At 39.0% G+C, this 16155-nt stretch overlaps 1 protein-coding gene across 5 annotated transcripts in view; it reads right to left on the minus strand.

The window, feature by feature from the left end:
* Nucleotides 1-16155, minus strand: part of DENND1B (DENN domain containing 1B) — a 210436-nt gene that overhangs the window by 24224 nt on the left and 170057 nt on the right. For all 5 annotated transcript variants that reach the window (XM_084799269.1, XM_084799271.1, XM_084799268.1 and 2 more), the window contains 4 exons: nt 10589-10679; nt 5266-5306; nt 4231-4299; nt 528-584 (listed from right to left, as the gene is read on the minus strand). In XM_084799269.1, the coding sequence (XP_084655395.1) occupies nt 528-584; nt 4231-4299; nt 5266-5306; nt 10589-10679 (258 nt within the window). The remainder of the gene's footprint in view (nt 1-527; nt 585-4230; nt 4300-5265; nt 5307-10588; nt 10680-16155) is intronic.

The raw sequence follows: 16155 nt of genomic DNA on the forward strand, positions 1-16155 counted from the left end.
GACAATTGTAAAAAAAATTTCAAAGATGCAATTTGTAATCGAACCAAACACATAAATATAGTTACATAAGCATTCACATGATACCTGGGATACTAATAGATTTAAAGTCAAATTGTCATATTATGACTCTTTATAAATTAGGAACATTCTTCAATGTAGCAACTACATTGGAATGAACCTATACAACCAAATGGTTGCATTTCTTTATTAATTCCAACCAAAAGATGTTTTTGTTTTGTTTTGTTTTAAAGCTCAGTTTGAGGCAAGAGTTTCAATTGTACCAGAAAGGCAATCAATTTGGAGATCTCCACATTCTGTGATAACATATGAAAAAAATAAAAAGATTATTCAGTGGATGTATATGGACTAGCAGAAAGCTAGATACCAGAGAGCTTGTTATAAAAACACATTCTTGAACCAAGGGAAAGCCTTTAAAACATAACTCTCATACAGTCTGTAGAGTAGGGGCTGCAAACTCCTACAAAATCTGGGAGGAGTAAGAAGAGCAACAGGAGAGAGAGACGCACCTTGTGTTTCAGCCTGCTCTTTACTTCTTTTAGTCCCAGCCTGGCGTGACTTTTTGCCTAGAAAACAAGAATAAGTGTATGCAGCTTGATTATGGGTCCTATAAGAACGAATTCAGTGAGCTCAGAAAACTTTTCAGTGGGCTGTAGTATAAAAAACTTGTAATTGCAAGACAGGAATCATGTTCACTTAAAAGAAAGCACGGACAGAAACAATGGGGCTGTGACTTAACACCGACAGTGTCTTTCTTACAGTACCTTTCATGTCTTCTGCTCTAAGTCAAGGGGAGCACAGGGCCTAACTCACAGTGGGTGAACTAGGGTTTCTATTGTGGTAAAATACCATGACCCAAAGCAACTTAGGGAGGAGAGGGCTTATTTCATCTTAGAGCTTGTAGTTTATCCAGCAGGGAAGTCAGGGCAGGAGCTCAGGCAAAGCAGGACCCTGAGGACAGGAAGTGATCTCCTCACGGCATGTTCAGCCTGCTTTCTTACACCATTCATGGCTACCTGCACAGGGGTACATCGCCCACAACGATTCAGGCCCTCAGATATCAATCATCAATCAAGATAATGGACTCCAGACTTGCCCACGGGAGAGTCTGATGGAGGTGTTTTCTCAATTGAGGCTCCTCTTCCGAGTGACTCTAGCTAGTGGGCAATCAAATGGCTTGTTTAACAAATAACTGAAATAAAACTGTATTTCATAGTTTTGAAAAAATAGCCATTTATAGAGAAGATAGGTAAACAAATACTGTTATACCCATTTAGTAAAAATGGCAGGTTTTGTTTGTTCCAATTTATGGGCAAAAAAGGGAATTTCAGCATATAAGTTTCAAAATATGGACATTTCACAAGGATCAGCTTTGCGTAAAAATATGACACAAAATGATTTATGCATGTCTTCAAACCTCTTGATAAATTGATTTAATCACAAGATAAATGAAGTGTATCCTAAAGACCTAAATTTGCCAGAAATTACTTGAAGAAATAATCCTTCAAGAGTAGAATTTTTAGTTTGTCAAGATATTACAGCCTTGCAGAGAAGGTTCAAAGTAAAATTATGATTCAAGTGCTCAGATTTTCCATGAGACACTGAATATGTATGTGTGCTTTATTAGTATGTTAATAAAAAGAAGTGAATGGAAGTAGAGTGAAACACACATATGGGAGAACAATGTAACTGTGTAACCCTGAGGAAACTTATTAGGAGCTCATCATCAAGATGGCCAGAGCTCACTGAAGTGTACTGTTGAAATGTTTTTCTTTCTTTCCTTCTTTTCTTTTCTTTCTTTCTTCCTTCCTTCTTCTCTTTCTTTTCTTTCTTTTTTTTCTTTTTCTTAGATTTATTATTTATGTTAGCCTGCAGGCCAGAAGAGGACACCAGTTCTCATTACAGATGGTTATGAGCAACCATGTGGTTGCTGGGAATTGAACTCAGGACCTTCGGAAGAACAGCCAGTCCTCTTAACCTCTGAGCCATCTCTCCAGCCCAAGAGCCTGTTTTCAGAGACTGTACTGTTGCATTGTGGGACACCCTCTTTCCGATCTATACATACAAGTATCCTGGGGCAGTGGTGGGTACAGAAAGGCTTCCCAGCAAAGTTATGGGAGAACCACATGAGTTAAAGACTGATGTTTACAAAGCAAATTATTACTTCTTTACATTTTAGGTACAAGATTTTAGACAATTCAGAACATCAGAACTGTTTCTGAAGCAATTCTGTTATAGCCTTCTTGCTATAAAAACATAATAACTTTTAAAGCATTTATTTACAACACAATGGGTGGCTACATACCACAAATTTAAATCACAATAACTAGTCCTAAACATTTGTAAAGATTATTATGTGAATTATACAAATATTTTACTGAGAAAGCATTTGAAGATGAATTCTTATAAAATCACAATTGCTATGGAAGCCTTCAGAAGCACGGAATACACATAGCCATTAATTTTAACAGGTCTCACTGAATACCAGTCCATTATTTTGTCCCTCAAGGAGTTCATTATCTGAGATCAATATGCTTAGACAACGTAAATGGCAGAACAAATCCTACAGTTCTCACGGGAGCGGGAGCGAGGGCAGCAAGGGAAGGACAGGGCCTTTCTTCTGGGGGTTGGGGGCCCTGAGAGTGGGAACTAAGTCTCAGAGGTGAAGCAAGCGGTGCCACCGGTTCAGTATAGAAGAAACAAGAGCTCCCAGGAGTCAGAACAGCATGAGGAAGGACAGAAAGTCAAAGCATAAATTCTTGAACATAGCAATAAGGAACAGCTACGCGTTTTCAGAAATATGCAAACTACAAGGGATGGGAGAAAACACTGCGGGACACCGGTGGGCTGGTCTCCCTGGGTCCTAGTTGTTGTATTAAGGAGAGCATTTCATTACTTGTTTATTGCTGCTCTTGCCATGGTTACACTCTAAGCCAAAAGGAATCTCTGAAGAAACATGAGGAATTAAAGCATCTTCTAGGGAACAGATGTTATCACACATTGTTCTGCTTATTTTCTCCCCAAGCAAATGGCAAACAAGAACCATTCAAAATATACTGTAGGAATTAATCCAGTTTTCTAACTAGCATCTCATTGTGGACTGCTTCAAAAATTGCTAAACAATTTTTTTGATAACTTTGAAATAAAACAAGGACATACTTTTAGATTGTATAAAGGAAATACCTTTCCATACAACATTATTTTAATACAGACTATATTTTGTTCAATAAGAACTCTATAAACATTTTGTAAAGCTTATTTTTGAAATAGAAAACACAGCTGTGGCAGTAGCTCAAAAGGTAAAGAGCTTGCCACACTGGTGTGAAGACCTGCTTTCAAACACCAGAGCCAAATATAAGGCTGGACACGAGGCTGGACTTGTGTTACGATGCTGGGAAGGGAGAGGTGGGCAGATTCATGAGGCTCCCATGACCTAGCCCCATGATGAACTCTAGGCTCTAGTGAAAAACCCTGCTTAAACTTATAACATCACAACTGGCCAAAACGCAGAGAACAACTGACTATGAGGTGCTCTGTTGACAAATCTCCAACCCAACCCTATAGCTAAGACTCAGGGAGCATCATGGAAAGGTCCTCAGGGCCAGAGGACCTGCTGCCAAGACAACATCTATCCACGACAGGAAGCTGCTCCCTGGAAATCTCAACAAGGTCTAAAAAAATGACTACACCAATTGATGCGTCATGTGGATGGGAAAATTCTCACAGGGCTTGATTCCTAACAGCTATTGATGGCAGCTGAGAGAGGGAGAGACTCTGTCTTCTCTGGGAATGAAGTGCCTGATGGGTAAGCCAACCCTAAGAGCTTATTCCTGGATACCTGAGCAACTCTAAATGCCCTCAACGGGTTGCATCCAGACCTCATGTACATATATACTCTAAGAACCGTACATACATACACATATATGTAACAATTATACTTTAAGAAGAGGAGGACATGAATTTGAGGAAAGTGACAACAGAGGATCTAAAGGAAGGAGGAGGAGAGTGATATGAATACAATGCTCAGGTATAAAGAGAGTGTCCAAAATAATTATAGACTGACTTTAAGTAAATAAAAATTCCATTTAATAAAAGAAAACAAAAACACATGCACGCGCGCGCACACACACACACACACACACAGACACACACACACACACACCATTTGTGTAATTTTATCAGCAAAGTCTGAAATTCAGAGAGGAAACTTACAAATTTGTACGCAGTCCGCACAGCAGGAGTTGCTTTGGTCACTGCTGTATTGAACAATGCACCTCCTTTCTGAAAGAAGAGAACCATTTTTAAAGACTTGTGGGCAAACTGTCCTGAAAAGTTGAAGCACTGTTAGGAATGCAGAAAAGTTAAAGACCTGTAAAGTCATGTCCTGTGTTTTTAAGATTTTAAACTCTATAATAATTTTAAACGGGGTTTAGATGTTCTGCTCTGCTCTCTTAGCTGGTGTAAAGCGTCAGTTAGGGGTCATTTCACCATTGAAACTTAGGTAGAAGAATGATATAGGCAATATTGAATATAAACTTAAAGTTTCTCAATAAAGAGAACATGATGTTTACCAGCTGGCTTGATATTGGGCAATAAAGAATCTGTGGGAGTTTTTTTTTTTCATGTTAAAAAAAAAAACATAGTAAAATCCCCATCCAATCGTACCACTGCACCCTGGTTCTTTGTTTGATTTCTGTTGTTGTGACACTGATGAAAATCAACTTCAGGAGAAAGGATTTATTACATCATACAGGTTAGAGTCCCTCACCACAGGAAGCCAGCGCCAGAGCTCATGCAGGAGCCCGAAGGAGGCTGCTGCTCACTGGCTCCCTTCCAAGCTCATACTCAGCTGCCCTTCCTCAACCTGCCAGGACCACCTCCTCAGGGTAGCACTGCCCACAGTGGGCAATGTCACACAGCCACGCCCACAGGCCAATATGGTAGAGGTATTCCCTCAGTTGAGGTTTCCTCTTCCCGATTGTGTCACATTGTCACATTGGTGTTCTGAAGTTTAGTACAAAACACAGGCAAACGCTGGCTTTGAGTAAGACTTTTACTTCTGAAGTAAACATTTTCGTTTTCAATTTCCTTTACAATTATCAACAAAGCATAAACAAAAAAGATTTAATGTGTGGTAAAATATACACATTTCACATTAAAGTGTTAAATGTAGACAGAATACTTTCTCTGAACATTCCTCTGCACTTTCTAGACTGAAAAAGGAAGAAAGAAAAGGCATATGCTTACCTTGACTGTGTGCACCCACTGTTGATACGACTTTGGGCTCCCTGGAACACAGAAAAATGGGATGCCAGGACAGCTGCTAAAAGGTGACAGTGGAAGCCACAGCATGCGCAGAGGCGGCAGCGCAGCACCCCGTGGCCACTTTCCTAGAATGCGAGTGCACCGCACAAAGCCTCAGCACTCGCGCCTCGCAAGCACTGCTCTTCATTCGCATGTACAATACATGCTTCCCATGTTCTCTCATTTTAATACTTGCTTCTCAGTGGAAAACATTACCTCTTGAAATTCAACATGTATGTGCATTTCAAAATTTTTTCAACGTTTTATGTCTATTGTTTGAAAAAATATGTTTTACATAGTTAAGTTCACTTAAAACATTTCAAGTATGAAGAAGAATGAAGGAAAAGGGAAACTTGGAAATGCAGAAAACCTTGAGGACAAAAAAAGATTGTTTTGTATTTTTTAAATAGTAGTGCACACTAATAGGTACTTTTATAATTTTAGATTAATAATTTACATACATGAGTGCTCTATCTGCATGTATGCCTACATGTCAGAAGAAGTCAGCAGACCCCAATATAGATGGTTGTAAGCCACCATGTGGTTGCTGGGAATTGAACTCAGGACCTCTGGAAAATCAGATAGTGCTCTTACTGAGCCATCGCTCCAGCCCTGGTACTTGTATTTTAATGTAATTAAATGACAGTTTTGTGTCTGGAAATATTTTCTAACTTTCTAAATGTAAAAGATATCGCTGGAAGGAAATATGAAGAAAGGAAATGTCATGAATATGAACAAGCTGGTCTAACAGAATTACTTCTAGTGAAATCTGACAGTTCAGGCTAGGGAGATGCTCACTGGGTAAAATACTTGCTGTGCAAACATGAGGACCTGAGTTTGTTCCCAATAAAAAAGCGAGATGTGGTGGCACACACATATAATTCTAGTGATGAGGTGGTAGACATAGACATGCTCCTCTGCAAGACACAGGCCACTGAAAGACCCTGTCTCAAAAACCAAGGTGTATGTTAAGTGAGGAATAATGCCCAAGGATTTCTTTTGGCCTCCTCATCCACAGGTATGATATGTACCCAGACCCCAGAGCTATACAAACATGCTCCCAAAACTGTTAAAACATGTTCACTTATAGATAACATTGTTTGGTCAATGAAATGATATTATTAACCAAAAGAAAAACACATTTGGTGCTGAAGAGATGGCTGAGCAGCTAACAATACTTGTTCATGCAGCAAATCCAGGATCAATTGCCAGTATCCACATGGTGACTCACAACTACCTACAACTGTAAATCTAGGAATCTAACAGCTTCTTCTGGCCTCTATGGGCACAAGGAAGAATGTGGTGCACATACACACATGCAGCCAAATACACAAACACACACACACACACACACACACACACACACACACACACTTAGAAAAAGAAAGAAATACACATCTGGCATAGTCATTCATGCCAACTGATTCCAGTTATGATTTTAAACTACTTTTTAAATTTTACAATGCTTAAATAATCTACAAAATTATAAAGGTGACTAGTGCAAACACTGCCATCACCTTGCTGCTGTGAGCCAATCCTAGAACGGCCTGTCTGACACAGTCAGCAAACTCAAAACTGAATCCCATTCCTCAGCCTAGGAGCTTCTTGCTATTTTTGAAACATTATCAAAAACTGGGCACTGAAAAGTGTCTGGTTCTGAATTAATTTTATCCTTTACATCTTTCCCTCACTTAAAAGAGAAGCCAAGAAACTACTTTATTGAAATAAAGATCTCTTGCTTGTTGCATTTGTTCCTTTTTAGTAGAGAAGAATATCCAGGGTCAAACAACATTATGGTTGACCCTCAAAGATTCAGATGTGTATTTCCATTGTATATCCTATCAATTTATTTTTATTTTTAAGTGAATTTTAATTTACTAACAACAAAAACACATCTTTCACTTAGATATTCTTTACCTTTTTTTTTTTAACCTTTGAGACAGGATCCAATCTATCCCAAGCTGGTCTCAAACTCACTACAAACTGAGGAAGGTCATTGGCTCCTGGTCTTCCTGCTTCTGCTTCCCGAAAGCTGGGATCACTGGCGGGCACCGCTTCCCTCAGTTCCTACCTGCTAATTCTTCCTCACATGTGGCTTATAATGAAGTTTCGTTCCTATATAAACTGAGTTAGATTATGTAAATGTGTTTTTGTTTTAATCCCAAGTGTGGGATTTCAGTTTGTGTTTTAGTTTGCCCACAGCTGTTAATTGTCTCATGGGGGGCATGGCTTTTGCCAGCTGGTAAGGCCTTCCTTCTGCAGCATGGAGAGGGGCGTGGTCTGGGGCTCTGAGGATATAAATGAGCGCTCAGAGAGAATTTGGAGTGGCTTGTAGCAGTTTGAAGAGACCAGAGATGGATGCTGTGTCAGTTTGGACCAGGCAGAAGGAGAGAAATGCTTCGAGGTGTGCAGCCTGCAGGAGACTGCTGGCTGAACCTGCTGTTGATGGAGATTGGTGTAGACCCAAAGACCCTTTGACCCTAAATAGCCTGAGAAGTAAAAGGCCCCCTCTCCCCTGTAATCTTCTCTCTTCTACGTAGGGTTGGGATGGGAGGTTGGAAGGGAGTTGAGGCCCAAACAGCCCAAATAAAGTAGAGTTTAAAAAATAAAAAGAGCATTATAATGACTGCATAGAAAGTATTCACTTAGGAGTTGTACACTATTTACAATTATAACATACAGTGTTTGTTTCTCAAAAATGAATTTAAGAAAGCAGAAGTAAAAATAGAACAGAATGGTAACAACCTAAGATTTAAAAAAAATGGTCAACACAGAAAAAAATACTAACATATTAACTACAAACAGAAAACAGTTATGTGGTAAAAACCCCATGGCAGCTATAGAAGGAAGTTAAACACATTACTTAAAATTATGAGGTATAAGTTCATCTTCAGATTTTTATAGGTCATGAGATATTTTCATCTACTGTACAATGTCTGGGCTGCATTTCCCCACTGTAAAGTATGCAAAACAGGCAGTACCAATGAGAAAGACAAGCTCTCTGGCTGTGGCCTTGACCTCTAAGGGTGAAGAGCCATCCCATGAACGACTAGTTCCATTAGCAACCAACAAATTTAAGAATCAGGTATTTTAAATCCTGGGTCATTGTTTCGTCAATGCCGAAATGCCACCTCTAGGATTCCTTAATAATGGAACAAAAGAGATAAAGTTAAACAGGCCCTCCCCTTGCCTGGTTTCAAAAGTGGTTACCTTCTAAAGCAAGGCGGGGCTTAGACTTGGGGCTCTGAGAAGAATCCAAGTCCGGAGTGTCGTAAGGGCTGGATGAGTGGGTATCCAGGGAGGGAGGGTGAGAGCCCATGCGGGGAGGAGGGGGAGGGCAAAGGGAAGAGTTACGTGGGGCGTGAATTAGAGAGCAGGGCGAGGAAGGAGCATGGGGAGAAATAACTTACACTAGAGACTTCTGAAAATGCCACAGGGAAACCTACTGCCACAGATGATTCCTAAAATATACTTAAACATAAAAAGTTCAAGTGGAGTTGCCTTATAAAGGGATGCAACGTCTTTCCTAAACAAGAGGCGAAACAACACCAGATAAAAAGGAAGAAAAATGATGAACTCCTAATACCGTTTCAATTTCAAATCCTAATGAATCAAGCATTTTCTTCTAAGAACATTCTCTGTGTATTTCTAAGACAATCTAAAATGCAAATAAAAACGACACTTGACTGGCATAATCTTAAAAACACTCTCTGATACTCTGAGATTGAAACTGTGGAATCGGCTCCCGCAGATAAGAGTTGGGAGTTGGGAACCATTTTAATTACAATACTAATTAATAAGTAGCTGGAATTAAGTGAGAACTTTCCAAGTCAGATGCTGACCAAGTATTACTCCCTGCTCTGAGGGACTATGAAAGCCATCGTATTCACGATCACACTACTATTCTTAGTGAGTACGACACTACTCACTAATAAACATAAAATAAACTAGCTATCCTTATGTACTAGTGACCCTGCATCTCTCCTTTATTTCTGTGGTTTCTGGACTAGCGGTTATTACTACAGAATTTAACTGTACAAAAGGATCACAGCTCTACCCTATTACTGTCACAAGATGTCATCTTCAATTCTACAAAAGCTACCAGCCCCACGGGTCATAAAGATAATGAGACAGCAGTTATGTAAATACTGAGTAGATGCCTCAAGCAATTTGTCCATAAGCTGACAATATTTTGCTTGTCTGAGTTGAAAAGTGAAAAGGCGTCATTTTAACACAAAAGTTCCATTGAAGCTGAATTTCTGCCCATGCGCTGAGGACTGGGAGCTGAATGCAGGCACGTTCAGCTCCGCGCTGAGTCAGACAGGCCAACTTTCCCCAGCTCAGTGCCGCCCGTGTCGGGTGAAGCCCTGTGGCCGCCAGGCTCACTGCTCTTCTCGGAATAAGCAAATCTCTTCACCCATTTATTTCTATGCTTTATGGCAGATATTATTACTTTCCATGTCCTCAATTCTAGTGACTACTTATTCAAACATAGACTAATACCTGGCTCTCAAAGCAAGCCAGCAAAGAGGTCAAAATGAACATCCCAAGACAGAGAGGGCAGACATGTTGTTCGCTTGGCTCTCACAAGATACAGAGCAGGGCACAGTGTGTGCTCAGCTGTCCTGCTAAAGAGACACAGAGGACTGAAGGAAAGCTCTCTGCATGGCAGGGGTGTACAGCAGAGCATCGCTGACAGCGTGTCAGCTCATAACTCGCTCCTTCCTAGACAATCACAACACTGGATATTGACCTTTGCAAGACATTCTAGTTGAGAAGTGTTCAACGTAAAACTTTGCTAATCCTACAGTATCTGTAGATTAAGAGTTGTAAAGATCCCTACATAACACTTACTGAAACTTGGAGAATGCACACGGGCACCCCGGGATTCCTGCTGCACCCACTGCAGTGCACGCTATTTCCACCAGAGTCTCAGTCACACCCGTCACTCATCACTTTCTTGCAGAAACTACCGTTCCATGGGAAAGGGTAAAGAACTTAAGTTACTCGAGTTTCTGTTATTTATTTTCAGTAATACGAAGAGATTATTAGAGACCATAACTACCAATTTATGGGACAACCCTTCCTGCCTTGATAAGATTACAAAAATGAGGCCATAGCACAGCGTATGTAAGATGAAAATTGGACATAAAACATTATGTACTTAGGAGAAAAATAATTGTTTATAAAATACAGATATAAGAGACAGACATAAAAATCAGATGTTGCCTAGAAAATGGATAATCACACACAAAATTATCTTTACCTCCACAGAAGCCACCCGAAGTGATCTCTTCTTCGAATAGATCAGAGAAACCCCTTCCTGCATTAAGCTTTGCCAGTCGACCATCAATAAACTGAAATTTAAAAATTTCAAATGTTATATTTTTCATTTGTTTTATAACATTAAAAAGTACCCATAAATACAAAAATGAGGAAATTAGGTAAAATAATGACCATGTCTAAAATAGAAATAGGAGTTATACAAATAATAATTTACCTAAAAGAAAACCATGTAATACATATAATTCTGTGTGCGTGTATGTGTGTGTGTGTGTGATTAATACAATTTTATCATCTGGGCTGACAATGTTTCCTCCAAGAGCCAAAGACCACCTAATAAAAACCCCAGCACCAGTCATGAGAAGCCTTCTTTTAGGTGTTGGCCAGGGCTGTCCAAGAGACTCTCAGAACTTACAACCTCTTGCAATTGCCTTTTGTTACCTCCAAAGGTGGAAGGCAAGCCCTAATTGATGAAGGGATCACGCACTTCAAAAACAGAGCCAAGAGGCCCCTGATCTGGAACAAACCTGAAAACCTCCCTGAGGACTAGCTCTCTTAGTATCAGAAGGCATCACAGAAGCTTCCAAAGGGAAGCACATCCAGTCTCAGCCAGGTCTGCTGTCTAAGAACCACAGCAGCCATGAGCATGGCACAATAAGCCTAAGGTGTGGTAGTGTAACCAACAGTCTCTGATTGTTAAAACCCACGCAATCAAACAGAAGCCGTGCCTAGTACTACCAGTGCTAGTAAAGGCACGGCTATTAGAGGAGAACCCACCACCACTGAGTTACTAAGCCAGCACAACAATCTCTGAACGCTTGTCCTTATGACCACAGATGCGCGGAGTTCTCACCCCTCATAAGGAAACCTCGCTTTTCAGCAGATGGGGATCAGTACAGAAAACTACAACCAAACAAAATGCAGAGCTGTGGAGCCCAGCCAATGGATGCATCCACAAGACACTCCCGCACCTAAGGCTCAGGAAACGTTGCAGCAGAGGCAGGCAGAAAGATTGTAGGAGCCAGGGGATCAGTGAGTTTGCAGTGAGACTGTGTCTCCTTAGTAATATCAGAAGCTACACCCATAAAGTCTCACCAACAGGACTGCCCCAAACATGAGTTGAACAAAAATATTAACAATAGACTTGCAAAAAAAGCCAAAGAAGCCCCAATTCTACACAAACAACTACAGGCAACAGAGTAAAGCTGGGAGTGGGAAAGGTGGTCTTCTCAAGGGAAGAGTACCCCAGTTGGTTGCTCAGTGCCAAAAGGTAGCCCTGAAAACACTCATACAAGAAACATTATAAACACGGAGCACATCATATTTAAGAATATATGTATGTGTGTATATACATATGTGCATACACTTACAGTGAAATAAAGAGGCCACAAATTTGAAAGAGGGTAGGTAAGTGTATATGGGAGGATTTGGAGGGAGGAAAGAAAAAGGAGAAATGTAATTATATTATAATCTCAAAAATAAAAAATTTAAAATGTTGCCCATATAAAAATATTAACAGCACATTCTCTCACAGAAATGCACACACACATTCTCAAACACTGCGGAGTAGGTGCTCGGTGAGGGTAGTTTGTCAGTTAGTCACACATACCTAGCATAGGTCCTCACTGCACTAACCATCAAGTGCAGCAGCGGACATGTGCTTGGAGTCCACTCAGTAGCCCCTGATAACATTAATGTTCGCCAAAAAATATTCCTTGTCTAAGTATGATGATGCCCTTAAGCATAACCAAGTGCCAAGAAGTTCTAACAATTTAATAATAAATACAGTTTTCATAACTTGCAGTATAATTGTTGGTTGAAGGATCAGAATTAAGACTAACAGTATAAATATTAAAGTAAACACATATTGCTATGCCATGTTTAAGGTCCTTTTAAATAATAGTTTTCATTGTCCTTTCTCTCCAGAGCAGACTAGAGTGAGAAATACAACCTCCATAGGCCCCTGGACATCCTCTTCAAGATGCAGATAGCCTGGACAGCACATATCTGTTCAATTGAGGGCAGTACATAGAGGCCTTTAAGTACTGAGAGTGGTTAAAGACAACACGAAACAAAGCAGATATTTACATATGATAATTGCTGGGTGAATATCAATAATATATCGAATACACATGCACTGCTGGCACTTGTTTACTTATTTATAGTTGTTGTGTTAATTATGACAGTGAATGGCCTCTAAGGCTCCCATCCATGTTTCATAGCATGAAAATTTTAAATGCTTTTTTTGAAAATACAAATAGTAACATGGGATTTTAATATTCATTCTGAAATTAACCCTTACTACAATTTTAATCTCAGAAATGTAAATTTAACTGAATTAAAATTAAGTAGCCTAACTTAAAAAGAATCTCACACAGTGCACAATTGTTCTATTGGTAGATATGAAACAGGAAAATTCATCAAGAACACTTCACAATTATATGTAGGTTTCCCCAGCTATAATATACAACTTTTAAGAAAATCTTTCACAGAGAAAATTAAGGAACAATGGCAAACGAAGTGTAGTTACTTCCTATTATCATATATATTTTTTCTTTTTTTTTTTTTTTAACCAATAGTATAAGATCTAAACAGACAAAACCTAAAGTGGTAGTTCTTGGCTTTTTCCATATCTTGGGTTACTCTCCAAATCTTCTGGCACTCTGAAAGAGAGCAGAGCACCCTTTTTTTATGCCTTCCTTGGTGTAGCATGCACGACGTTTCCTATGGTGCAGATGTACAGCGTCGCCATGTGAAAGCAGCGTCCTAACTCTGCTATGTAACTGACCTTAAATCTCTGGCTACTTCTTACCTCTAAGATTCTGTTTCTCCAACAATTAACCTTACTAAGTGTTGTGAGAGCTAACATAATACTCACAAAACCACTAAGCAATAGAGTCTGTTATCTTTTTGACAGTGCATTTCCAGTCTTAACTGTGAATTTCCGGAGAGCCAGACATTTGTGTTGTACATGCATGCATCTTCGATACCAGGGTAAGGCAAAATGCTGGGCATACACTTATAGCTATTGCTATGGCTTGGTGCTGGTTGGAACACACAGTGCCTTACTCTGCTACTGACCCATGAAAACGGACCAGACACACGGCCTAAATGAAGTGTGGCAGAAGGGATAAAGAATGTGCAAAAGATGTTAAAGTTCATACATTTTTACTTGGTTTTAAGGGCAAATAATTACATCAATATACAGTATCAACATTTTATCTAGAGATCAAAGTCAGTAATAAAACATTGGTGTCCTCACTGTATACAGTAAGTGATTAATTTGAAAATAAGACAGTTAAAGACAAGTAAATTTTCACTTGTACATGTTTTAGTACAGCAGTATAAATCAAACTGAAGTGATCTAATTCCATGGACTAAGAATCATCTTTTAAAATATAGGGTGAAAGGAGAATGATGAATTTAAACCTATAGATTACTGGCAAAGAGACCCAACTAAAGCATCCTTTTAAAGGACTTAATTTGCTCTAAAAGATTAAGAGTATAAGACTTTTTAAAAGGTTTTCCTTTTTGTTTATGGGACATAATCCATTCATTTTATTAAATGAGTAGAATAGTTTGAGTGAAAAAAGAGATAAATCCCAAATCTATCTAGGGATTCTGCACTTCTGAGCATGAGTAACTAGTTTATGTAACTAAACTAGTGTGTTGAGCCAACAGAAATTAATCACTTGGTAAAATGTCATGTGCTATCACTGACTTTGCAAACACCCTGTCAGTGACAGTCAGACACTTCCCAAAGTACACAGAGTGAGTGGATGTTTTCACGTGCACATATAGATTATAAACACAGATATACAAATATTGGCCCCAGGTGTAAATAGAAAGTGGTATTAATGGAGAGGTGTGATGAACTCAGCCGTTCTCTGAGCTCCTTTATAATGTATATGTCAATGACAGCTCTTCCTTCTTCCCAACATGACATGACTCATGGTCATCCCACTTGGCTGTCTCTGCACCCTTTCATAGTATGCAAATACAGAACAGTCTTAGGTACAATTCTGAACTAAAACAAAACATACACACACACACACACATACACACACACACACACACACACACACACACACACACACACACACACACAGCAAAACAAAAACCCAACTGATCCAACTGATATCTATTGAAAAGATGAGTCCATAATATATTGCTCAAGCTACAGTGAATATTTTATTTAGCAAACACGTATTTTCAGATAACTGAAAGACAGTTTTGAAGGAATTTTTTTTTTACTGCTAGTAATAAATGACAAGCAATGCTATCAAGAGCAGTGACAGATACAGCATGAAATAATGAATGAATAGCTTTGCAATGCTATTTGAAAGCTTATTTTAAGATGACACACTGAACTCTATGGTTTTTTTTTAATTATGAAATGATGACATGGGGCTGAAGAGACAGCTTGGTAAGGAAAAATATTTTTAAGATTCCATGTGCATGCACATGTGTGAACAGTGTGTTCAGGACTCATGTAAAGGCACACACACACACACACACACACACAATCACCATCACTATCAATAGCATCATCAAAAGAAGTTGGTTTCTGAGGACCATCTAAAGTTGACTTCTGGCCTTCACAAACATACACATACATGGACAAACACACTCACCCATGCATACAAATTCGTATTTGCACAGTTCTCAAGACAATGCTAGGCATAAGATAAGGAGCTATTTCTATTCTAAATTTTTAATAATGACAAGAACTGTATTTTGTCGACCCTCACGGCCTGACATAGTGAGGCAGGCTATGCCATAACCATTCTGAAGTACAGAAAGAGCTTGCTCTTCCTTTGATGCTGCTATCACTAAACTCCGTCTAAACATTCCTAATTTTCACCCAGTTGTTTTACAGGAAATTGGTTCCATGTGAAGTGATCACTGCTTTAAACTCACTTCAGCAAATAGTATGATTCACAAAAATCCAGCATGAAAAAAGAGGTCATAAATTTGCAAAAGAACAGCGCAGGTATTTGGGAAGGTTTGGAGGGAGAGAAAGAAAGGGAAAATGATATAATAATATTATAATCTAAAAATAACCTCCAAAATATATTGAGTTTCAAAGTACAATTAAATGTACAATTAATTGAAAAACAATACATTTTAGAAATTAAACACCATGGCAAACTTTTTTTCCAAAAATAATTTTTTTAAAGTATTGTTCTGGTCAGATTCCCAGATTAAACCTGAAATGACAGGTCGGCTGGCCAGCTCTAAGAAATAAATGCATGCTCTATTTTTGCACTCTCCACTTGGTGCATTTCCAGAACAAATCTAGAAATCTAAAACAAGTCATTATCAACATTCCTATGCCTTTAATGTCTACACAGGACAGAAATACTTCATTGTAACCCACCTATCAAAATTAAAAGGATGTCAATAATTAGATTTCATGATTTTGATATTTAAAATATAGCATTTCATTTTGAGAAAAATAAACTCATAAAAAACATTGTGCTAGGGGTAGCAGTCAGTGGTGCAGTTACTTAGCAAGTCTGGTGGTTTAAATAAGAACGGCCCCATATG

Source organism: Acomys minous (genome assembly GCF_964271855.1).
Source record: "Acomys minous genome assembly, chromosome: 1".
NCBI classification, from domain to species: domain Eukaryota; kingdom Metazoa; phylum Chordata; class Mammalia; order Rodentia; family Muridae; genus Acomys; species Acomys minous.